Raw genomic sequence first — 26,096 nt, 5'->3', positions numbered from 1 at the left:
GAATTATAGGCTCTATTGTGTTAGGAGGCACGTTATTATACAAATTTACTAAAATGATTTTTATTTTTTGTGATTGGCCCCATCTAAACACCAATACTTGATAAAACGCCGAACTCAGAAACTTGTGAACTTTTATGTCCCCTGTCGTTGCGACGTAAGTACAGAGGCCTCCTTTGTTTCTGCCCTGTAAACTAACCAAAGCTGGTGTGTGAAAGGTTTGGTAACCTATGATGTGGCGTTCCTCTGTCGTCCATGTTTCCTGTAAACATATTATGCTATGCTCCGTCACAACATCTAATCATGATTGCTGGGAAACCTTAGTTGACAAACCCGCCACATTCCAAGATAGGCGGCTATGAGAAGGATAGGTCAGCTTAGCGCCTGTGTTCTTTAAGAGGGGGCTTTCTCTGGTTCTAATTTACTTTGATGGAACACGGTCCATAGGAGCCAGAGGGACAGTTAAAAGATGGCTATCGACCCCAAATGGCTTGATAGTTTCTTCCACAGCTATATCACTGCGTAAAGCAGTTACGTTTAAATTATATTGCTCCTCTACAGTACCGAGGGTGTCTTCCCTCATGTTCTGATGTGGCACTATAGTTAACAGAGTTGTTGATGTTACTACATGTTCCCCTGGGGAGTTCCTTGCCTGTCAATCTAGGCCGTCCAAACCCGAGAGAGCATTATATCAATTCGTCAAGGGAATTGTCCAATGTGGAGTATATGAGGTAAATGAAGTGAATTGAGCGGGCTGTAAACTCCCACCCCAATAACTATCTGGTGTTTCTGTAAACCTACGACCATGGTGTGTGAGTCTCCATTGATTAGTATTTATATTCTTTGGTGAAAAAGGGGCATAAGTAGTGTGTTTAAAATTGTTACGAAAATCACGTCTACCCCAGAATGTCACCAAAGACTGTGGATAAAAGTAACTCAAATTCCTGGTCGATATACCTTTGTCTCCCCGCTCTAGGTACCAGTCAGTTATGTGTGTAACCGCCCTTTGATCTCTGAAGTTGATGAATATTACATCCCCAGGTAAGTCTTTGGGTCTCTGTCCCACCCAGGCCAGTCTTCTCACATGTGCTATCTTTCCATCAATATTGGGGGGCAGTGGCCTGTTGTTCGTGAGCCAATGTACCACTTTGTTCTTTAATTCAAAGTAGCCTTCCTTCTTCCCTTCTAAAAGTTCGGGGACCCCTGTGAGAATAATAGCGTATGGAGCAGCCTCAGGTGGTAGGTCTATGCGGCGATTTATTCTTTTTGAGACTTTCTCGGGGGGATGGGCCTTTTCAATAATTGCATATTTTCCTTTATCTTTAGAAGGTGGATGTGAATTAGGGATAGTATCAGCGGTCCCTCTACTCTTTGACTCCTTATCTCCTGACACCTCTGTTATTGGGTTTTCAGCTCCCATAGGCGCTTTCACGCCCCCTGTGGCAGCTTTCTTTGGCATTGTGTGGGCTCTCGCACCCCCAGTTGGCACTTTCTCAGCTACCTTACTAAACAGCTTAGGGCATGACGGCGTGGGCATATCCCCAGTGGGAAGACCATTTGTATTACTGGGGTTGTGCCCGCTATTAGTGTTGTCCGATATGAGTGCTACTAATTCTTTTAGAAGTTTAGTGTTTGAAGTAGTAATTTCCACTAGGTCACTCAAGTCGCTACCCATCCTTTTTATCCTCTCTGTTAGTGGGAGAATTAGGGACCTGACTAGGTGTTCCATATTTTCCATGGTGCATTGCTTTTGGACTCTCTCTGGGGGGTGTGGTTTAAGCGGGTTAGTATTGTCCTGAGGTTTTAGAATCCTCGGTGATTGAATATTTTTTTTACTACTATATTCTCTCCCGCGAATGGATTTGGAGAGATTCTAGGTGCTTTGGTTCTCCTCCCCCGCTGAAAAAGTCCCCCTCTCTTCCCTTTTAATGAAGCTCCTGGAGCTGGTTTAGTGGCAATGACTTTGCACTTGTTAGGTTTGGGAGTGGGCTCTGGCAACTGTAACAGAGAGGACTCCTCCAGGGAAAAATCCACAGAGGGGTCCAAGTTAACCACATCAACAGGCATCCTGCTAATTGAGTTCTGTGGAGGTGAATAATCTTGGAATAAAAAGGGGATGCCAATGTCTGTGATGGAAATATTTTTATTACTTTGCGTACTGTGTGTGGGTGGGGTCGTCGTTAGCCTTATTGAGCCCAAAGAGGATCGTTTGCTTTTCTGGAATTCGAAGGACAGGAGGCTCTCTGCCACAGAGATTTTGCGGTCTAAGTTCGACACCGCCTTTGTCAGGAAGGCATCCAAAGTCCCTCTGACGCCTCCCCTGCCGGAATTTTAGATCCTTTACTGGTTTTAGTGGCCATTTCCTATCGTATGTACATAGGCTACACCAAGAACTAACCAATAACAGTGACAGTTTTCGTTTAAAGGCAAACGCACAAAAGACGGAAGAAACAGGATTTGGGTGCTGATAGTAGTTAGGTGTGGGGTCCCCGCGGTATGATAGATAGCAGTGCATAGTCGCTCATAGAAATGACAATGTGCTTACTGTTATAATGTTCTTTTGGTGGACGTACCAAGGGGGGTGGCCCAGCCCAGCCTTTTCCGATCTGGGACGGGCCTGCCCTTGGCCCGGGCTTAGCCCAGCTGATGCCCGCGCGCGTCCCGCAACGCGGAGGGAGCGCCGGTGTTTTGTGCGTCTCCAGGCGCGAAAGAGCGCGTGTCGGTGGGCGTGGCAGTCACGCCAGGAATTGTGGGGGCTGTAGTCCACCCGCTCCGCGGCCGCTGATGGGATGGTTTGCGGCGGCGGGGAGGACCGACAGCGACGGTGTCCGCGAGTTGCAAGAGTCCCTCAAAGCAAAGGAAGCAGAAATCGCCACCAGGCAACCAACAGGTATGGCAAATAGTTCCTCCGCTCCACCGAGAGAGCGCTGGTGTTTTGTGCGCCTCCGGGCGCGAAAGAGCACGTGTCGGTGGGCGTGGCAGTCACGCCAGGAATTGTGGGGGCTGTAGTCCTCCCGCTCCGCGGCCGCTGATGGGATGGTTTGCGGCGGCGGGGAGGACCGACAGCGACGGTGTCCGCGAGTTGCACGAGTCCCTCAAAGCAAAGGAAGCAGAAATCGCCACCAGGCAACCAACAGGTATGGCAAATAGTTCCTCCGCTCCACCGAGAGAGCGCCGGTGTTTTGTGCGCCTCCGGGCGCGAAAGAGCACGTGTCGGTGGGCGTGGCAGTCACGCCAGGAATTGTGGGGGCTGTAGTCCTCCCGCTCCGCGGCCGCTGATGGGATGGTTTGCGGCGGCAGGGAGGACCGACAGCGACGGTGTCCGCGAGTTGCAAGAGTCCCTCAAAGCAAAGGAAGCAGAAATGACCACCAGGCAACCAACAGGTATGGCAAATAGTTCCTCCGCTCCACCGAGAGAGCGCCGGTGTTTTGTGCGCCTCCGGCCGCGAAAGAGCACATGGCGGTGGGCGTGGCAGTCACGCCAGGAATTGTGGGGGCTGTAGTCCTCCCGCTCCGCGGCCGCTGATGGGATGGTTTGCGGCGGCGGGGAGGACCGACAGCGACGGTGTCCGCGAGCTGCAAGAGTCCCTCAAAGCAAAGGAAGCAGAAATCGCTACCAGGCAACCAACAGGTATGGCAAATAGTTCCAATAGACAAGGATGTCATTTGGGAGAAGTCAGGGGTCGCAGCTGTGATCTCTAGCTTGCTCCCTGCTACTCCTGGCACTTCCATTGCGACCCCTGGCCTCAGAGGGGCAAACGTTTGTCTCCTCAGAGATCAGAGGTTGCAAACGAAGTGCCAGAAGTAGCAAGGAGCAAGCTCCAGGTCACAGCTGGGACCCCTGACTACTCCCAAATGATGTTACTGATCCAAGATGGTACAAGCCTTATTCCCCTGTGAAGAGACTCGGACATACCCCTCGGGTGTACCCACCATAATGTACAACTCCCCCCTGGAAAACCGGTTCCCAAACTGGTTTTGCTCCTCTGGAGTAGATGCCAGCCTGTCTGCCTACACAAACTAGCAGGCAGGCAAAAAAGTCTGATAGCCATTCATTTCATTGAGGCGGTAGTCTCTTTGAAGTTGGGGCATCTGTGGCCACTGCTAGGTAGTCATCCTGCTGGAGGAGGTCACACCTCCTCCCACCAGAAATTCTCTTTGTTCCTTGTTCCTGGGAGCGATTCACACTTCCTAGCAAATGGGACAGCATGTTGTCTCGGTTGACAACTGCTGTAGATAAACTGGAAAGGCTACGGGAGGTGTGGGCAACAAAGTGGTGACTTACTAAAGTCACCTTTTCTATTAAACGTTACCTTAAACCCAATCTCTGCAATGAGTTGAGTTAAATGTAATGATTAATTTGTTATCTTGCAGTAATACCTTTGGTGGTTTCAAAATGGAAATTGCCAGTTAGGGTGGTAGTTAGTGAAACTCCATGTTAGCCAATAGAACCAACGCCCTTGCTACAATGAAAATGGCAATTTCTTGTTTTCACTATCAGGCAATGTTAAATAGAACAGAAACGTACCCTTACTTTTAATGCTATCATGTTTCCGCGGTTCGTGTATCTCTCGATACATGAACCGCGGAAACATGATAGAAGGAGGGGGTGCTCTAATACGAGCACTTACGACGCCAATACAGTGCGCAAGGATACACAGAAGTAGACATTTCGGATTTAATATTAACAATTGGTGTACACGTAGTATACCCTTATTGGGCATTTCATGGCGCAATACTGACGCTGAAATTTCATATTCAACCAGCCAACTTAAGGCTGGGACGGAAGTACAACCAGCCAGAAGGCGAACCAACAGTTGCGGTTGTCCTCAAGCCCTGAGGAAGTCGTGGGTAACTCCTATACGATGAAACACGTGTTGGCGGGAAAACATTACAAGACACCATACATTAAAGACTTCTTGAAGAAAATATTGTGCTCATTTGAAAAAAACAAAAAGTGTTATACTTCTGACAATTTATGTTTTGGTGTGATAGGGACGTGTATGCTTTGTTAGGGATCTGTTGATCCAATTGAGGGTAATGGTAATTTGGATGATTGACCCTTCCCTAGGCACCCATAACTGAGATAACTTAGAAATCAAATAATACCACCGAAATCCGGGAGCGCCGCTAACTATCCAGGATATAATCATCCCATCCCATACCACTTTTGTAACCCTACAGGAGAGGGTGGGAAAAGTGGGAGTGTGTTGAAGTATGAGTTCTATACATATTATCTATAAATTGTACAGTGTCTGACTGTAAGAATAGTTATGTAAATGAAAGGAAACTAATGCAAATGAGTTCTGATAGACATCACAACTACCATTGCCATCATTACCACTATTATCACTACCACTATTGCCAACACCATCACCATTATCATCACCACCACAGCTGTCATCCTCACTATCACACCCACCATCATCAGTAGTATTATCACTATCACCCCTACAGTTTCTACAACCTCCATTACCACTACTACCATAATCTCAGCTTCTATCACCATCACTACTTCTACCATCACCACCACTATCCACATTTCCACCAAAATCTCCACTACTACCAACACCACCACTATCACCATCACTACTACTACCACCAAGACAAACTTTACTGCCACTATTAGTGCCACCAGCACAATACCTGCTACCACTATTTCCATTTCCACCATCACTGCTACCACTATCTCCACTACTACCAATGCAACATTCTTCTGTGTGTGTGTGATTAAAGGCATTGTATGTGTGACAGTGTTGTGTGTGTAATTTTAAGGCTGTTGCCTAGCGGCTAGGACGGACAATCAAAAATTTGGGGAACCGAGTTCGAGTCTTGGCAATGACACTCAACATCCTGTTATTCTGGGCAAATCACGTAATCTCCCCGTATCTAACAAATAATAATTTTTGCGTCTTTGTGTAACGCAACTGGTGCTCATGTAAAGTGCTCTGATCCCTGATACCTTCCGGTCAAGTTCACACTATATAACACCCCCCCTCCCCCCACCCAAAAAAAGTGTCATGTGAACCTGTGCAAAACAGATTTTGTATGTGCAATCAGTTATTTAAAAAGGCCAATCCTATTTGTTTTGCCAATGAATGTTTTCGCCTTTCCTTCCATACAGATTCACAATCCTTTTCTCACATGGAAACGGGGAAGACCTTGGTTTGGCCAGCAGCTTCTACATTTATTTAGGCAAGCACGTCAACTGCAATATCTTCTCTTATGATTACTCTGGTTATGGTGTCAGCACTGGGAAGCCGTCAGAGAAGAACGCCTGTGCTGATATTGATGCAGCTTGGCATGCCCTCACGACTAGGTGAGCGTCTGCCCATGAATACCTTGAGAATGAGGTAAGTCAGGATCCTACAGTATATGGTGCCATGGATTAAGAAAAAGTGCTGCAGCGTCAGGAATCTACAGTATAATAGAACATAACCACCCTTTTTAACCGTATTTATACCCTGCTAAGTTTTTTCCAGAGTCCTTAGACAGTTAGTGGCTACTGGTCAGTATCTTAAGTGAATACTTTGATTAGCTAATGGTCTCCAGAATACCCAATTATAGAAAAGAACATCTCTAAACTGACATAATACTTTTTAGTATGGCCTCCTGAGGCTCATTTGCAACAACAACCCCAATATCAGTGTCATACAACTGAACTAATTAAAAACATATATTTTTATTGTTGTTTTCTTCATATAAAAATATTTTATGCTTTTTCAATATATTATATAATTTTACTGCTATTCGTTTGCCTATAAAAGAAATTCATCATTGTCTATACATATACATGGCAGTTAGATAAATAGACAAACAGTTACCAAGATGCCAACAAGGCCTCTAACATTTTGGTGTGCAATAATCTCCCAACATTTAAAACATTTGATATCAACACTTGAACAGTGAATTAACACTTGAACAGTGGGTTAGATTGGATTTTAACAGTTTCTTGATCTGTAACTGTATTGAGGGCCAAGTTACCAAAATTTTAACTCTAAAATCAAAATACAATTGATAAATATACAAATAACCCCACACTTCATTCTCAATTGTCAAACCATCTCATTCACCCTAACACTCATACACAAAAAAGATTCAATCGTGTTGGAGATCGTGGACAGCTTAACAGAGACAGACTATGTCATTCTTTGTGATGCGAGTATCACCAATCAGATTCCTCTGGTGTATATGTCTCTGAGAGGACTCCCCACATGTGTCCAGAACACCCATACTATTACACTACAGTTGGATGAAAACGTTACTTAATTTCAGCTCACTCTCATAAGGTTTCATGGACTATATTGATGTTCCTTACATCCTAGCTATAGCGGCAATATGTGCTTTGTACAGAACTAGGGGGCAGATGTATCAAAGCAATTTTTAGTTGCAAACGCTGCGATTCGCAAAAAAAAAGCGTTTGCGACTAAAAATTCGCAAAACTGTATGTATGATGGAAATCGCATAGCAAAATTAAGGAATCGCAAAATTTGCTATTCCTTAATTTTGCGTAAGCATTTAAGGAATCGCAAATTGCGATTCCTTAAATGCTATGCATCAAGCGTTCAATTTTTGCGATTTCTCCTTAAGAAATCGCAAATTACCACCAACTTCAAGTTGGTGGTAATTTGCGATTTCTTTCACAAATGCACTTTTTGGCATTTGTGAAGGTGCCATGTGGCTCACATGTTCATTTCAGGGGTGCCTCAGGGTGTCCTTATGACACCCTTGCATCCTTGAATTTATTCTCAATTTGCGATTCTCAAATTTTGAATCGCAAATTTAGAATAACTTCCCATTCATTCCTATAGGCCTCCTGGCCCATAGAAATGATTTGGAAATTATTCCTTAATTGCAATTTGCGATTTGCTAATCGCAATTAAGGAATTTTAAGAAATCGCAAAAAAATTGCGATTTTCTACATACATCCCTATTTGCAAATCTCAAATAGCGATTTCTAAAAAATCGCTATTTTAGATTCGCAAATCAGGATTATGATACATCTGCCCCAAAATGTCTTGTGTCTTCGATCACTAATGGCATCATCGTTAGGGCATGGGTACGGTTTTCGATTGCTTTTAAGTTCTTTGTTTATAAACTATTAGTTAATCAATGAAGTGATATCATTTAATGTACTTATCTCTATATTTTGTTTTATATGAAGGCAAAAGTTTGCACTTGTTTCTTAGTCTGAACACTTTGAGGCATATTACCAAGGACATACCATGATTTTCGCAAATAGCACTTAGAGTGATTTACTTTATCGCCATCTATCTCTGGATTCCTGTCCCAGGTTAGCGGCGTATTATCAACGCCATTCCCCGAGGCAATGCGAAATCCAGCGATAGAGGGTGGGAAACTGCATCAACGTGTGAAAAGCAGCGATAATTATCCTGCGATCACAACATTCTTGATAATAGGCAGGTGTGGACCTAGCCTTACTATTCACCTCCCATGTCACAGATAGCTAAGTAGAAATTTTAGCAGGAGTAAAAATCCAGCGTTAAGGGGCATTGGCGCAACTTTTATCATCGCTTCGCGGCTCTGGGGCATCCTTGTAAATATCGCGATGCTATGTTAGCGATGTTTTACAAGGATATTATGCGAGGAACGCCTACTTTGCAACTAATTAGGGATGCGAGGCGAGGCATTCGGAAAACGACAGCTAACATGCCCTAATGCATGTTAGCGCCACCTTGATGATTGTGCGATATTAAAATTGCCGCATTTTTGGCGCTCTGTGCCAAAAAAGCGGCGATATGTGTCTTTGTAATATGCCCCTTTGTTTTCTGTTCAGCGTCTTAGATTAGAAATGGGCATATCAAGCATTTTTACGGGAGGCTATGGAAAATGTAATCCGATGGGGCTATAAAATTCTACAGGCGCCGGTTACTTCACTAAGGGCTTTGGTGGTCCCCTACTGTGAACGCTTCTCTTCTGGTTACCTGGTTCATTCCTGCACGAGGCTCCCTCGGAGATTGTTGTGGGGGAGCGGATTGCCTCATTTGCCCCAGTGTCATTCTTGAGGGGAAACAGGCAGTGTTACCGGACTCACGAACGCCGCGAGGGCAGGGACTTCAATCCCCAGGTGCCCCGGCGGCCACGGCGCACAGCTGACGACATCGCTGCGCCCGGAGGTGCTTGAAAGCTGAGGAGTGCCGAGCGCTCATTGGGAACGCTTCTCTTCTGGTTACCTAGTTCATTCCTGCACGAGGCTCCCTCGGAGATTGTTGTGGGGGGAGCGGATTGCCTCATTTGCCCCAATGTCACCCTTGAGGGGAAACAGGCAGTGTTACCGGACTCACGAACGCCGCGAGGGCAGGGACTTCAATCCCCAGGTGCCCCGGCGGCCACTGCGCACGGCTGACGACATCGCTGCGCCCGGAGACGCTTGAAAGCTGAGGCACGCCTCGCGGGACGCGGGACGCGCTGGGCGAAGCCCGGGCCAAGGGCGGGCCCGTCTGAACCCGTCCGAGACAGGAGGTGACTGGACTGGGCCATACCCCTTGATTTTTTATTATCAGTAAGACTTGACTATATATTGTTTAATTGCTCTTTTAAGTACATAACTTTTTAAGATACTATATACTTCATTATAATTGTTTGGTACACGCATAAGCTTTATAGGCAATGTAGTAATGGCGTCAAAAAACTCTAAAGTAAACAAGTCAGGTAGCAAGGGAGTGGGAGGAAGACTTACCAGCACCTTAGATGCCTTCATTACCAGGGCTGCGTTTGCACTGGAGAAAGAGATAGCCTCAACTCAACGACGGATATCTCTCGACCCTGTGTTCTTGCGAAGGTCATCACTTGGGAGCATTGCAACAGTCCCGTCACCTGAACAGCCAGTCACCCAGAATGTTCCAAAATCGTGCCACCAAAAAGACCTTTCAACTATACTAGACATAAGTGGGATTGACGCAAGCCTAGACTCCTACATAGTTTATCCAAGTGTGGAGGCGGGTCAGCGCCAAAAGTCCCTAACTAGTGGGCCGTCTAGAGAGCCCAAAGAGCAAATTCACATTGAATCTGCGCAGGTTACCGCCCCTAACTTAAAACGTAAACGTGGCGGAAACCAGCAGAAAGGCGCAAGCACTAAAAAGATAAAAACTGTTTCCCCTAAGCATCGGGATAAGGTGGGTATGTAAAGGAACAAGATATCTAACCAGACTGAAGAGACTGGCTTGGACTTTACTAACCCCATTGTTGAAATAAATGAAAGCCCACCTATAAACATTAGAGATACTGAGTGCTTTTTGGAAAATATTGAGCACTTGGTTAAATCGTTAATTCTTCCTCTGGTGGAGCGTGTAAAAAGGATAGGTGATCAGCTGGAAACCCTTGAGAAGATTACACAGGATAACTCGGAATTGCTTAAAAAACTGGGGGTTACAAAACCTACGCAAAATAGTTTTCCCGCATCACCCAAAAATAAACAGAAGCCACCATCTAGAGTGAAACCGGGACAAGCTGGCAAAGATGCATCTAAGTCAGAAAGTGTGAATGAAAAAGATAATGATTCCCAGCTGGCCTGTAAAACAGGGAGGTGCGGTAAAGCAGTTATCAATAAAACAGGCACAACTAAGAGCCCTGATAAAATGGTGTTAGAACCAGATAAAACAGTGGCACCCAGAAGTAATGCACATGGGAAGAGAGTCGACCTTCCCCCGGACTCCTATCCTTATGTAATTGTGCTGGCAGGTGTTCCGGAGTGGAAGAATAACAGGGATGAAACTTCTCATGAACTAAAAAATAAAGTTATGCATTGGCTAGGGAAAAATAGACCCCTTGGACCGGACCTGAGTGGGGAAATCATTAATGTCCGGAGAGTAAACTGGCTGGGCCATAATACAAAAGATATTAAAGGAGATTGCATTATTGTAAACTTCAGAGATTCAAGGGTTGTACAGTTTATAAGTGTCTTCCCGAATTATGAAAACTTAGGCGGAATCCTTTCTTTAGATCTAACCTACTTCTACCCACCGGCCCCCTTTGTGGTGGGTGGTGAGAGGCCATACAATTCACGCTATGGGGTTGATTCCGATCCGTTACAAATCACCGTCTGTACGACTCGCATCCGGAGCTGTTTCCGTACGACTCGTACGGACGCCGTACGACCGGACGATTACGATCACGACCGGGCTACGTACATGGGGTACGGCACATACCCCACGTACGCTGGGTGTACGGCGCGTACCCCTGCGATCATGGGGTGTACGCGCCATACCCGGGGGGGTTCCGTACCTGTTTCGGGGCGAACTCTGACTGTACGACAGTTTCCAGCTCCCGTAGAAAAAGGGTCGTACGGAGCGTACCCAACACGGATGGTACTTGCCGGGTCGTAAAAAGCAGCCGCGAACCGCATAAACGTCGTGTACAGCGGGTTCCGAGGGCGATTCATACGGGAATTCTATTCGTACGGTCCCAGGTACGATTCGTACGGATAGCTGCATTGGGTGTGGATCGTATTACGTCGTTTGTACGGGGACGGTTACGGATGCGATTCGTACGGAAAAAAATGCTCCGTACGACGATTCGGAGCGCTTTTTACGGGATCGGAATCGACCCCTATGAAGGAAGGTATCCACATACTGGTAATCGCTTTAATGCCCCACTGGTACCCAGATTGAACAGAGGCTTTATGCCAAATGATTTTCATAATTTTCATGATTATCAATTGCCAGGGAATCTATTTAATGTTCCAACCTATAACAAGTTTGATTCCCTTTCTGGTCTGGGGGGGGGGGGTGGATTGACCAGTATGGGACCATGTAATCATTACTCACGCTGAAAATTTCGAACCCATTCAAGCAAAGGACCCCTTGGGAAATGCAGAACTTCAAAACCCAGGAGTGCGGTCTAATACTGCTATGGTTCGGACGCACTCAGAAATGCCTGAAGCTTCACTTATATTCCTAAATGGCCAATGTAAGAGTGATGGTATCTCAGATAGCCATATAGGAAAGGCTGCTGATTTGATACATGCTACAAATGACGTGAACAACGATAAATGGACTATTATCTTTTGGAACATTGCCGGACTTAGGGCCAAGCTGGATAACCCGCTTTGGCATGAATTAATAAAAGAACTTGATGTCATGTGCCTGCAAGAAACATGGGCAAAGGATGTGTATCATTTGAATGGTTTTAAAACTGTTTTTACTCCAGCTATAGGCTCATTACATGGCAGAGCCAAGGGAGGGCTCTGCACATATGTTTCAAATAGTTTTAAATGTAAACATTTTGAGGTTTTCCACAATAATTGTTATTACCATATTGTTGGTTTGTATATGAATAATACTTTCTGCATTCTAATTGTAAATCTATATAATAATGTCCCTTCGGCCGATTTAGTTTCAGTATTTAAAACCTTAAACTCCGAACTCAATACAATAATTTGCAATGAGCGCAAAGAGTTTGTTGTGATATGGGGGGGTGACTTCAATAGTACCCTTTGTATTCGAGCGGGAAAAGGGAACTGTGGCTTAACATTGGACAGGGAGTCTATATTGACACATTTTGAACATACCGGAAAGGGTGATGCCCTAAATGCGATCCTTTTTATGAACGACCTAGGTTACGCAAATAAATTGTGTCATCCAGAGGTCCCTTTCTCTGCAACTTTTAATGTTAGAGGGTTATCATGTGTAATTGATTATGTCTTGATCTCTTCATGTTTTGGGGGTAGTGTTGCTAATTATAGTGTACTGGAGACCTCCTTAAGTGATGATTTCCCCATTAGGGTAGACATTTCAGACCCTCGTGTTAATACAGATAAAACCCCCAGGATACACTCGAGACATTGAAATCTCTAGACAGAATGGTTATGCTCTAAAGTGGTCCAAGGTTGTACCTGATGAGTTTCTATGTAACTTACTTAAGGCCTGTAATACGTGTTTTAATATTTGTTTTGACATGGGGTCCGAGGATATCGAAGTACTTAATAACTTCAAATTAATCATAACACGTATAAAGGAAAGCCTGTGGGTCAACTTAAAGAATAAGAACAACAAAAAGAGGGGTTGGTTTGACCATGAGTGTATTAAGGCACACACAAATCTCAAGCGGGCGCTCAAGAGGCATGATAGAAATCAAAAAACAGATTAGGGAGTTTCCGAAATCTTATAAATTAGCCATTAAGAATAGAAGGGCAAAGATGAAGAAGGATGCATGGGAGGCTTTATTAGAAGCCTCTGAACTGAAGGACATGACAGCATTTTGAAGGGCAGTCAACACACCATACTTCAAGGATGACACCAGGGCGAGGTTAGAGATTGCTATTGCTGAGGATGACTGGGTGAGACATTTTGAGACCCTCTATGACCCTTCACCCGTGAATGCAGAACCTCAGAGGGAACTCGCAAGGCATAAGACGTCTAACCTACCGATAATTAAAGAGGGGCTGAATCTCTTTTTTACATTGGGAGAAGTAACCAAGGGTATTAATTCAAGCCGGGGGGCAAGGCGCCTGGCCCAGATGGCGCCCCTGTAGACGTCTTTAAAAACAACGTAACATTATGGGCGCCTCTGCTGACAAGATTTCTTAATGCTGCTTGTTTGCTGGGTCTTGTTAGCACTTGGTACGAATCAATCATTGTACCCATTTTTAAAAAGGGCAACAGGGCTAATTGCATGTGTTACCGCCCAATATCCCTGCTTGACTCAACAGTAAAAATTATCTGCAGGGTCATCCTAGATAGGTTGCAGTCATGGGCTGATGAGCATAAGATCATTAGTGATCGACAATACGGGTTTAGAGAAGGAGTTGGGACCATAGATCAAGGACTCAACTTATTCATACTTTTGGAAAAATATACTAAGGTAAAGGGAGGGAGGTTGTTTTTAACTTTTGTGGATCTTACCTCCGCCTTTGACTGTGTTAATCACAGCAACTTATGGTCAATTTTAACTCATCTGGGTGTAGAGGATAATATAATCCGTTTTTTAAGAGAGTTGTACAATGGGGCTAGGGCAATGATCAGATATGGTATAAAAGGAGAGTGCACGAGAATGTTTAATATTGCGCGGGGAGTGAGGCAAGGATGTGTCCTTGCCCCGTTTTTATTCTCCATTTACATCAATGAGTTGGAGGATACTCTGCTGAGGGACTGCACTGATATGCCTATGGCACTAAAACACAGAATACCGGCACTCATCTATGCAGACGATGCCGTCCTTATGGCAAGAACTCCCATAGCAATGCAAACTATGATTACATCTTTTTGCACCTTTTTGACTAATTTGGACCTGAAGGTGAATTGCACCAAAACCTTTGCCATGAACTGTGGTATCAAAGCAAAACAGAGGACAAGAACTATGTTCATTGACTCTAAGCCACTGGATCATACTGCAACTTTCCCTTATTTAGGTATACTATTTGACTGTACAGGTCAGTGGAACAGTGCAGTCAAAGGGAGAAATTTGTGTTTACCAAGTCTGTGATGGCCCTTAAACTATTCAGCAAGAAGATGGGAAAGAAACCAGTCCATGAGCTTTTAAGTATATATAAAGCTAGTTGTGTTGCGGTTGCAACTTACGGCGCGGGAATGTGGGGTAATACCAATGTCACCAGCTTACAGCTGACTCAGAATAGCTTTCTGAGATATGTTTTAACTTTGCCTGAGAGCACGTCCACCCATAATTGTCACACTGAACTTGGTATGCCCTATCTAGAAGACCTTATTAGGGCTCAACCCGTTCTTCTGTGGCATCGGGTGTGGACTACCTCTGAGTGTCATTTGAACCGCCTTATATTGGGGGACACCCTGAAATTGGAGGGTGTCCATCGTGTGAAATGGCTTAGATACATTAAAACCTTTTGTGGCAATATTAATCATCCAGAATTTTATGATGACCCCGTGTCAATGGTGACGATTCCGAGGAAAGAGTCGAAAAGGTTATGTATCATGTACTTATCGAATCTCAGAGATCAAACTCAGTTGACCAAAAAAACTGTGATTGCCCATCAACCGTTGTTAATTTCGCAGGCTATTCAACCCTATTTAACCCTGCGGATGACAGAACACGAAAGGTTTTTGTTGATACGATTTAGATTCGGGATTCTTTTTAGATTACTGAGTTTCTCTGCCATTAACGACTGGTCAAGCGATATAAATAAATGCCCATGTGACGATACATCCACCCAATCGGACATTCATATTTTATTTTTTTGTAATTTTTATACAGCACCAAGGAAAAGGTGGATTATGCCCATTTTAAAATATATGAATTGTAAACAATGTCGCCCTGCCTTTCTGGCAATTCGGAAACTTGATGACATATTCTCGGTAGCATCTGTTTCTGGATACCTTAGAAATGTTTTTCAATCAAGGAAATCGATAATTATTTAATATTTTTTAATAGCCTGAGCCTATGAGATGTCCGTATAAATATTTATTGTGTAATTTGTGTAAACTGTGATAAAGCTGTGATTTTATGTACTTTTATGGTTATCAATGCTTTATAACCGAATTTAGGGGCTCATTAGGATGGCGGACGGAAGAGCCACCGCGGCCCTGGAGTAGGCGGAAAAACCCTTTTCCGTGTCCGCCTGCCGCGGATACTCCGTCCGCCATATCAGGATAGGAAAACGTGTCAAATTTCCGTCCGCGACGGGAAAGCGCGCACCGCCGTCGAACTACACACGACCACGCGGCGAACGGAACACATCCGGAGGCTCCGCCGTACGTACTGACGTCTAAGACCGTCCCCCAAATCAAGATGGCGGAAAATGCACATAAAACCACTGCGGAAAAACAACCTGTCTGAACACGGCGGAATCCCCACAGCGAACATAGGTGACATAGCAGAGATACCCACCGCAAGCTGACCACCACCATGGACCCAGCGCTACACGCTTTCCTGATGCTCTTCGCGATCCACCACGTCCTAGTCATGGCCCACCATCGACGCCGACGCAGGTAAGGCACAAACCATTGGCTGCATGGAGGGGAATACCAGCAAGGGTCGTGACGTAGGGAGGGGGAGTGACATGTTACCGAAACCACTGATGAGAAGCAAATAGAAATACACATTTGTAGTACGCAAGCATGAATGACAACGACAAACCACGACACATGATTGACTACCTTTATTGCACATAATAGGGGTATAATCACAGTGTATGCGTGAGCATGGGCAAAGTGGGCACCAGAGCAGCTACATCAGAGGCAGCATGTGAGAGGGCAGAATGCAGTATCAGAGCATCAACAGGGCATTGTGCCCAACAGAGCGGGTACATCATTGGCAGTAAACGAGAGGGCAGAATGCAGTATCAGAACAGCAACAGAGCATTGTGGAGTACAGAGCAGGTACATCATTGGCAGTAAACGAGAGGGCAGATGGCAGTATCAGAACAGCAACAGTGCATTGTGGACAACAGAGCAGGTACATCAGAGTCAGCACATCAGAGGGCAGAATGCAGTATCAGAGCATCAACAGGGCAATGTGGACAACAGAGCAGGTACATCATTGGCAGCACATCAGAGGGCAGAATGCAGTATCAGAGCATCAACAGGGCATTGTGCCCAACAGAGCAGGTACATCAGAGGCAGTAAACGAGAGGGCAGAATGCAGTATCAGAACAGCAACAGGGCATATCGGAGTACAGAGCAGGTACATCATTGGCAGTAAACGAGAGGGCAGAATACAGTATCAGAACAGCAACAGGGCATTGTGGAGTACAGAGCAGGTACATCATTGGCAGTAAACGAGAGGGCAGAATGCAGTATCAGAACAGCAACAGGGCATTGTGGAGTACAGAGCAGGTACATCATTGGCAGTAAACGAGAGGGCAGAATGCAGTATCAGAACAGCAACAGGGCATTGTGGAGTACAGAGCAGGTACATCATTGGCAGTAAACGAGAGGGCAGAATGCAGTATCAGAACAGCAACAGTGCATTGTGGACAACAGAGCAGGTACATCAGAGGCAGTAAACGAGAGGGCAGAATGCAGTATCAGAACAGCAACAGGGCATTGTGCCCAACATAGCAGGTACATCAGAGGCAGCACGTGAGAGGGGCTAAGTGCATCAACAGTCCATTGCACTGGACAGGTCCATCAGAGGCAGCACGTGAGAGGGGCTAAGTGCATCAACAGTCCATTGCACTGGACAGGTCCATCAGAGGCAGCACGTGAGAGGGGCTAAGTGCATCAACAGTCCATTGCACTGGACAGGTCCATCAGAGGCAGCACGTGAGAGGGGCTAAGTGCATCAACAGTCCATTGCACTGGACAGGTCCATCAGAGGCAGCACGTGAGAGGGGCTAAGTGCATCAACAGTCCATTGCACTGGACAGGTCCATCAGAGGCAGCACGTGAGAGGGGCTAAGTGCATCAACAGTCCATTGCACTGGACAGGTCCATCAGAGGCAGCACGTGAGAGGGGCTAAGTGCATCAACAGTCCATTGCACTGGGCAGGTCCATCAGAGGCAGCACGTGAGAGGGGCTAAGTGCATCAACAGTCCATTGCACTGGACAGGTCCATCAGAGGCAGCACGTGAGAGGGGCTAAGTGCATCAACAGTCCATTGCACTGGACAGGTCCATCAGAGGCAGCACGTGAGAGGGCAGAATGCAGTATCAGAGCATCAACAGGGCATTGTGCCCAACAGAGCAGGTACATCAGAGGCAGTAAACGAGAGGGCAGAATGCAGTATCAGAACAGCAACAGTGCATTGTGGACAACAGAGCAGGTACATCAGAGTCAGCACATCAGAGGGCAGAATGCAGTATCAGAGCATCAACAGGGCAATGTGGACAACAGAGCAGGTACATCAGAGGCAGTAAACGAGAGGGCAGAATGCAGTATCAGAACAGCAACAGGGCATTGTGGAGTACAGAGCAGCTACATCAGAGGCAGCACAAGTACGTGTCCCTACCAACCCGTCACAGGGACCACAAGAGTGCCACGCAGTTCTCAATGGACACACCATGTGAAATAACATTTGAGTGAAGTGTTCAGCACCTCACATCACAGAATCAGGGGGACTGCATGAACTACCTGCCTCGGACACACTGCCAGCACCAGCAACAGGAGTGTGAGACACAGCCACAGCCCGAGTGACACACACATGGGCCACGGACCCAGACACACTGGCAGCACCAGCAACAGGAGTGTGAGACACAGCCACAGCCCGAGTGACACACACATGGGCCACGGACCCAGACACACTGGCAGCACCAGCAACAGGAGTGTGAGACACAGCCACAGCCCGAGTGAAACACACATGGGCCACGGACCCAGACACACTGGCAGCACCAGCAACAGGAGTGTGAGACACAGCCACAGCCCGAGTGACAGACACATGGGCCACACACCCAGACACACTGCCAGCACCAGCAACAGGAATGTGAGACACAGCCACAGATGTAGTCACTGACACGTGACCCACTGACCCAGACAGACTGCCAGCACCAGAAACAGGAGTGTGCAACACAGCCACAGATCTTCTAACTGACACGTGAGCCATAGACCCAGATACACTGCCAGGACCTGCAACAGGAGAGGGCACAACAGAGACTGTGCCACTACATGATGCATGACAGCCAACAACAGACACAGTGCCACCATCTGATACATGAGAGTCAACTGCACCTGCGCCACTGGGACAACTGAAATGATGAGCCACAGGGCTGTATGGGCCAGGAGGCAGGGTGGGCCTGGGAGCTGGGGATAGCTGACCTTGAGCCACATCGGGGTTGGCAGGTGTCAATGGTGTGTGTCTGCGTTTCTTAGGGATGTGTGAGTGCACCCTGGACAGGACAGGACTGCCAAGTGGTGGGGACTCTAAAGAATCACCACCCACCATAGGTGGAGCATCTGCAGCCGGGGATCGGGTTTCTGGGGACGTGCTGGAGCCTGCTTGTGACCGCCCTGACTCGTCAGACGCGGCCGCTCCACCTGAAGCTGCCGGCCCGACCCAAGTGCGGTATTGTTACCTGACCTGAGCTTCACTCGACTGAATTATCCACTCCCCCAGCGCCCGACCGTAACTCTAGAATTGCATAACGGCCGATACTAAATATTTTCATTCCCTGCCTTGATTAGAGCTAAGCTGCACCGGACCTCAACCACTTACTCCCATAGCGCCTGGTTTCAATAGTTAACTACTCATCCCCATAGCGCTCCAAGTCCTCCATAGTTGCACTGTCTGTCTCGCAGCGTAGCGCTTTTTGCCACTTGCACCAATTAGCATAATCACACAGCGCTAGCCTCCATAACGTGCTGTAACGCTGAGCTCTGTCTGCTTGCCTTGCCTTCCATTTATTTGACTGTCTGTGCCCGATTTTGTTGATCAGTCTGTGCGTGTCATTTATACTGTGTGCCCCCATCTCTGCATTGGTTTTTGGCCGACTGCCATCTTGTTTAGTCTCTTGTTGTTGTTGTTGTGAAGCCTTCCCTCCCCGGATATCCACCCCGCCTCCCAGCTGCTCCACCCCCGCCCCTCCCCCTCCACTATCCATATATGACCGATGCCAATACGCGCAGCGTTCACGCGCAGCGGACACGCCCCAGTTGCGCCGAAGGTGCGCCAAAGGTAAGCCCGTCTACGCCCGTCCGTGCCTGGACCGCACCCAGCGCCCATCCCCCTGCTCTATGCCGCTCCCAACCCCCCAGAGTAACTTATGATGCCGCTACTCTCCTCGCCCTCAACCCCGGACGCACCCCACTTTGCTGCGCAGCAACCCCAGGACGTACCCACGGCACATTCTCTTGCCTCTCCTGTAAGTTCAACTGCTTCAGGACCCTCACCAAACACACTTCCTCCACACTCAGCTCCGAACCCAACGACTTGAAATGCATCCTACTGAACACCCGCTCGGTCCACAGACATGCAACCGAACTCTGGGACCTAATGGACACCGCGTCACCTGACATCGCTTTCCTCACTGAAACATGGATGAATGCATCCTCTGCCCCTGACATCGCCATAGCCATACCGGACTCTTACAAGATCATTCGGAAAGACCGCACCGATCAAACTGGAGGAGGCATCGCCATCGTCCATAGAAACACCATCAAAATTACAACCTGCTCTGACGACAATCTTGCATCCGCCGAACACCTCCACTTTCAGATCCACACCGACCCCAGGACCACACTTAGAGGAACCCTCATTTACAGACCCCCAGGCTCCCGATCTCAATTCAGCGACATCATCACTGACTTCATCACCCCGCACGCCCTCGCCTCAGAGAACTACATTCTTCTAGGAGACCTCAACTACCACCTTGACAACATTCTCGACAACAACACCACCACCCTCCTGGACAACATGGCCAATCTCGGACTCAAACAACTTGTTAACACCCCCACTCACACAGCCGGACACACGCTCGACCCTATTTTCACCTCCAGCAAACACATCTCCTTCGATCTCACTACAGCTCTCCACTGGACGGATCACAGCTGTGTCCACTTCAGCTACAAAACAACCCTGACCCACAACCGTCCACAACCCATTCCCCGAAGAAAATGGAACAAAATCACCACTGACCAACTCCTCACATCACTCAGCCAAAATACTCCCACCCTAGCAACGGACCCAGACCAAGCGGCCACCAACCTCAGGCAATGGATTACCCACAGTGCAGACGAACTAGCACCCCTGAAAAAACACCAGTTGAAATCATCCAGCAAAAAGGCTCCCTGGTTCAATGATGACCTTAAAAAATACAAGAAGACATGCCGCACCCTGGAGAAGAATTGGAGAAAAGAACCAACCTCAGACAACATGACCTCCCTCAAGACAGCCACCCGCAAACACCACCAACTGATTCGATCCGCCAAGAAATCAGCATTTAAGGACCGTCTCGACAACAACTCCCATAACAGCAAGGAACTCTTCAATATCGTCAAAGAATTCACCAACCCTCCCGCAGCATCCAACGACATCACTAACTCCCAAGACCTCTGCGATGCGTTATCCTCCTTCTTCTACAACAAAATTGCCGACATCCACAACAGCTTCAAGAATACTCCCAATGAACAACTCACCCCACCCCCTTCAGATCCCACCCCTCCAACTAACTACCTTAACTCCTGGAACCCAGTCACCATTGAAGACACCATTCGCCTCATGAACTCAATCCACTCTGGCTCACCTTCTGACCCCTGTCCCCACTACATCTTCAACAAAGCTGACTCCATCATCGCCCCCCAACTCCGCGACGTCATCAACTGCTCCTTCAACTCCGCCACCTTTCCAGAAATATGGAAACACGCCGAACTCAGCGCCCTTCTGAAAAAACCAACAGCAGACCCCTCAGAACTGAAAAACTACCGACCCATTTCCCTCCTCCCTTTCCCGGCCAAAGTCATCGACAAAGCCGTCAATAGCCAACTCGTAGCCTTCCTTGAATCCAACAACTCCCTGGATCCCTCACAGCACGGCTTTCGAGCCAAACACAGCACCAAAACCGCCCTCATTGCGGCGACCGACGACATCCGAGCACTCCTATACAACGGTGAAACAGTGGCCCTCATTCTACTCGACCTCTCCGCCGCCTTCGACACTGTCTGTCATAACACCCTCATACAACGCCTCAACAACATCGGCATTCAAGGTAAAGCCTTGGACTGGATCATCTCGTTCCTAGCCGGAAGAACCCAGAGAGTCCGACTCCCCCCTTTCTACTCAGAGCCCACCGAAGTCATCTGCGGCGTACCTCAAGGCTCCTCACTCAGTCCCACCCTCTTCAGCGTCTACATGAGTCCCCTCGCCTCCATCGCACGTCAACACAACCTCAACATCATCTCCTACGCCGACGACACCCAGCTAATCCTTTTCCTCACCAAAGACCCCAACACCGCCAAAAACAACCTTCACGAAGGTATGAAAGAAGTAGCCGAATGGATGAAACAGAGCCGCTTAAAACTCAACTCAGACAAAACGGAGGTGCTCATCCTAGGATCCTCCCCCTCAGCTTGGGATGACTCCTGGTGGCCTTCCGCTTTGGGATCAGCGCCCACACCCACAAACCATGCACGTAACCTTGGCTTCATTCTAGACTCCTCTCTATCAATGTCCAGACAAGTCAACGCGGTATCGTCCTCCTGCTTCAACGTCCTTCGCATTCTCAAAAAGATCTTCCGCTGGATCCCCCTCGAAACAAGGAAAACTGTCACCCATGCACTGGTCACGAGTCGACTTGACTATGGCAACACACTCTACGCCGGAATTACAACAAAATTGCAGAAAAAGCTCCAGCGCATCCAAAACGCATCAGCGAGACTCATATTAGACCTCCCGCGCCAAGAGCACATCACCGGTCACCTAAAAAACCTCCACTGGCTTCCCGTCAACAAAAGAATTACTTTCCGCCTTCTTACCCACGCACACAAGGCCCTTTATAAGCTAGGACCCGAATGCCTCAACACTCGACTGTCCTTCTACTATCCCACCCGCCAACTAAGATCATCCAATCAAGCCCTCGCCGCAGTCCCGCGCATCCGAAAAACCACCATGGGTGGCAGATCCTTCTCCTTCCTGGCTGCCAAGACCTGGAACTCACTCCCCACCCACCTCCGCCTTACTCAGAATCACATCTCCTTCAGAAAAGAACTGAAAACATGGCTATTCGACAAACAATGAACCCCTCCCTCTAGCGCCTTGAGACCATCTGGGTGAGTAGTGCGCTTTATAAATGCCTGAACTTGAACTTGAACTTGCTTGTCGTTTGCTGTGTGCCTGCCGCCTGGACTCAGAGTCATGTGTAATGGGGGATGCACCAACAGGGGACCCCCTCCTCTGCTTCTGACTGGCCTGGATGGGAGTGGAGGTATGGGGGGACTCTGCCGCGGAGACATCTGTTTGGCGTTCAGTAGAAAATATCAGCCTCAGTGCAGCCAGGGGTGAAGTATGCCTGTCCTTGATTGCGCCATTGTCCATGCTAGAAGCCTTGTCCGTAGGATGTGCCTTATCCTTAGGTGGAGTGTTGTCTCTGGATGTAGCCTGTGCCCTGGTCGCCGCCCTGTTCCTGCCAGCAGACTTGTCGTCTGTGGTGCACCTGTCTCCAGTAGACACCTGCTCTCTGTGTGTGTCCCTGCCCTTGGGAGATGGACCTTGCTCTGTTGTGTGCCTGCCCTTGGGAGTCTCCCTGCTCTTAGGAGGTGCCTTTGTCTTTTCACTGTCCTTGGGAGGGTCCCTTTCCTCTGTTGTGGTCCTGCCCTTGGGAGTCTCCCTGCTCTTAGGAGGTGCCTTAGTCTTTTCACTGTCCTTGGGAGGGTCCCTTTCCTCTGTTGTGGTCCTGCCCTTGGGAGTCTCCCTGCTCTTAGGAGGTGCCTTAGTCTTTTCACTGTCCTTGGGAGGGTCCCTTTCCTCTGTTGTGGTCCTGCCCTTGGGAGTCTCCCTGCTCTTAGGAGGTGCCTTAGTCTTTTCACTGTCCTTGGGAGGGTCCCTTTCCTCTGTTGTGGTCCTGCCCTTGGGAGTCTCCCTGCTCTTAGGAGGTGCCTTAGTCTTTTCACTGTCCTTGGGAGGGTCCCTTTCCTCTGTTGTGGTCCTGCCCTTGGGAGTCTCCCTGCTCTTAGGAGGTGCCTTAGTATTTTCACTGTCCTTGGGAGGGTCCCTTTCCTCTGTTGTGGTCCTGCCCTTGGAAGTCTCCCTGCTCTTAGGAGGTGCCTTAGTCTTTTCACTGTCCTTGGGAGGGTCCCTTTCCTCTGTTGTGGGCCTGCCCTTGGGAGTCTCCCTGCTCTTAGGAGGTGCCTTTGTCTTCTGACTGGCCTTGTCCAAGGTACAGTCCATGGACATGTGAGTATCCCTTGCCTTGGGAGTACCTTTTGTGTTGAATGCCTGTGTAGCTCCTGAAGGCATGTCCCCCAACAACACTTGTGGATCGTGTGTGTGTACTCCAGTGTATCTGACGTTGTCTACGTGAACAGATTTAGCTGATCTAGGGGATGGGGTCTGTGCCCTGCATGCCCTGACGTGCTGTCTGACGCTGCTTCTAGTGCAATAACCTGTATTTGAGTCCTGCTAAGAATACTCACTACCCCCTGAGACATCCAGTGGTGTAGATGGGGAAACAGAAGTAGCACCCTGTCCATGCGACTGTACTATTGCAGACGACACACTGCTTGCCAATGACTGCACTGTCCTGTGTAGACCTGCAAGATCGCCATGCATCCCTTCCATGAATGCCACCACCTGCCCCAACTTCCTATCATGGTCCTGGAAAGCATTTGTCATATTGGTCTGCCCCACACACAGCTGTCGCAGCAGATCAACGGCCTCAGCACACAGTGCATTTTGGCTCACCGTGGCAGGGGCAGCGGTGCCTGCACCGAACGCCACTCTGCTCCCCCTACTCCTGCGGCCACGAACAGTACATGGTGCAGTTGGCGGAAGTGTGGGCCCTGTGTGCTGTCTTCCGACAGAAGGTGATGATTGCCCACTCCCAGTCTGTGACAACAGTGCAGGCTCACCAAGACTTTCCGACGAGGAGGACGATGGTGTCTCCACATGCGAGTCCTCAGGGACGGTCCTGTCCCCCTCTCCGGCGCTGGCCTCCTCTGTGTCAGTCTGCGTGTGTGCGAAGTCTGAGCCGGACTCATTTCCTCGACTAATCTCCACCGTCTGTGGCTGAGTGTCCCCTGTCATAGCTGAAATGCACATAAAAGAGGTGTAAGTCATGGGCACACTGACGTACAGAAGGACCAGGATTGCCAAATTCCATAGCTGACAAAGATTTTGTAGCCCCCATCCTGCACACGGCCCACCTCTACCAGTCATCCTCACATTTCATGAGCGTTGGTGGCCGTGACACATGTACAGCATGCGGACAGGGCAGGAGCACGTACATCTGCACACATTTCCTGCCATGGGGCCATGGACCACTAGGGGATGTGCTTCAACACTCAACTACTAAGCAAGTGGCGTGTCAACATGGCGGACCTGTATGTCAAATGACAACCACCCAATGGGACCAACATGGCATCACAGAGATACATACGCAACACAGAACTCAATACTGTGTCTGTGCACCAATACATGCATAGCACTCACAGGTTTCCTACACAGACAGTATGCTCACCGCTAGTTTGCTGTTGATCGACACTCAGACGTTCGGCCAGTTCAGGATGCGTCACTGCAATGATACGGTGCATGAGAGGGGTCATGGAGCGTCGGGCCAGACGTGGCGTCCTTGGAATCATCCCCAGTGTCACTTCCGCTACATTCTTGCTCAGCCTGGAAATGTCGCCCCAGCGTTTGTGGCAGTGTGTATGTCGTCTGTTGCACACCCCCAATGCCCGTACTTCCCGTGCTATGCTCCTCCACAGGTCCTTGCGAAGGTGCAGCTTGACCTACCATGATGGGAGACAAAAGGGTTTACGTCAGTGGACAGTTGGCCTGTCACACACATAGGAGCAAGACGTAACTGTCAGCAGCCATGCACAATCAGGAACATATGTCTAGCCCACACTACACAGCTAAGATAGCAATAGGCCTGATTATTTGGCCCCCTCATGCACACCAACATGTCCCACACTGCACTTACCACCCGTCCTGGTGTGCCGTAGAGGCGTCCATAGTTGCGGAGCACACCGTCCACGAGGACATCAAGCTCCGCGGCGGTGAAGGGTCGAGACCGGATCTCTTTGCCTCTCGACATGGCAAGATCACGGAGTATGGCACTAGAGCAGCAGTCGGTGGTCAGCTCAGCAGCAGCAGCAGGTCGAGGTGATGGTCACAGGCAGCAGTCGGTGGTCAGCTCAGCAGCAGCAGCAGGTCGAGGTGATGGTCACAGGCAGCAGTCGGTGGTCAGCTCAGCAGCAGCAGCAGGTCGAGGTGAACAGGCAGCACTGGTCCCCAGGGTAGGAAGTGTCATTTTGGCCAACACACATATATAGGGCCCTCAGCACGTGTCAGTGGCATACGTCGCCAGCAATTGGTCAGCCCTGGAAGCGTGTTCGTGAAATGGGCCAATGACTGGCCCTGTTGTTGCGGTGCACTGCTTCCGCTACTTGCGATTGGCCATATGCGGCCAGCGTCCCTCTTCCCATTGGCTGCATGTGCACGGACCGTCACGGGCACACATCGGCAACCGCACGTGCAAGCTTCAGGCACGGATGCTTCAGTTGCAACAATGTTCTATCAC

General features: G+C 48.3%; 1 protein-coding gene across 1 annotated transcript in view; it reads left to right on the top strand.

Moving 5' to 3' along the window:
• The window catches only part of LOC144763339 (alpha/beta hydrolase domain-containing protein 17A-like), a 363,859-nt gene that overhangs the window by 159,143 nt on the left and 178,620 nt on the right, over positions 1-26,096 (top strand). Inside the window, exon 2 of the mRNA XM_078648831.1 lies at positions 6,122-6,316. Coding sequence (XP_078504957.1) covers positions 6,122-6,316 — 195 coding nt within the window. The remainder of the gene's footprint in view (positions 1-6,121; positions 6,317-26,096) is intronic.

Source organism: Lissotriton helveticus, chromosome 6, assembly GCF_964261635.1.
Source record: "Lissotriton helveticus chromosome 6, aLisHel1.1, whole genome shotgun sequence".
Taxonomy (NCBI): Eukaryota; Metazoa; Chordata; class Amphibia; order Caudata; family Salamandridae; genus Lissotriton; species Lissotriton helveticus.
Note: the sequence above shows the minus strand (reverse complement) of the source record. Positions and strands in the feature narration are given on the sequence as shown.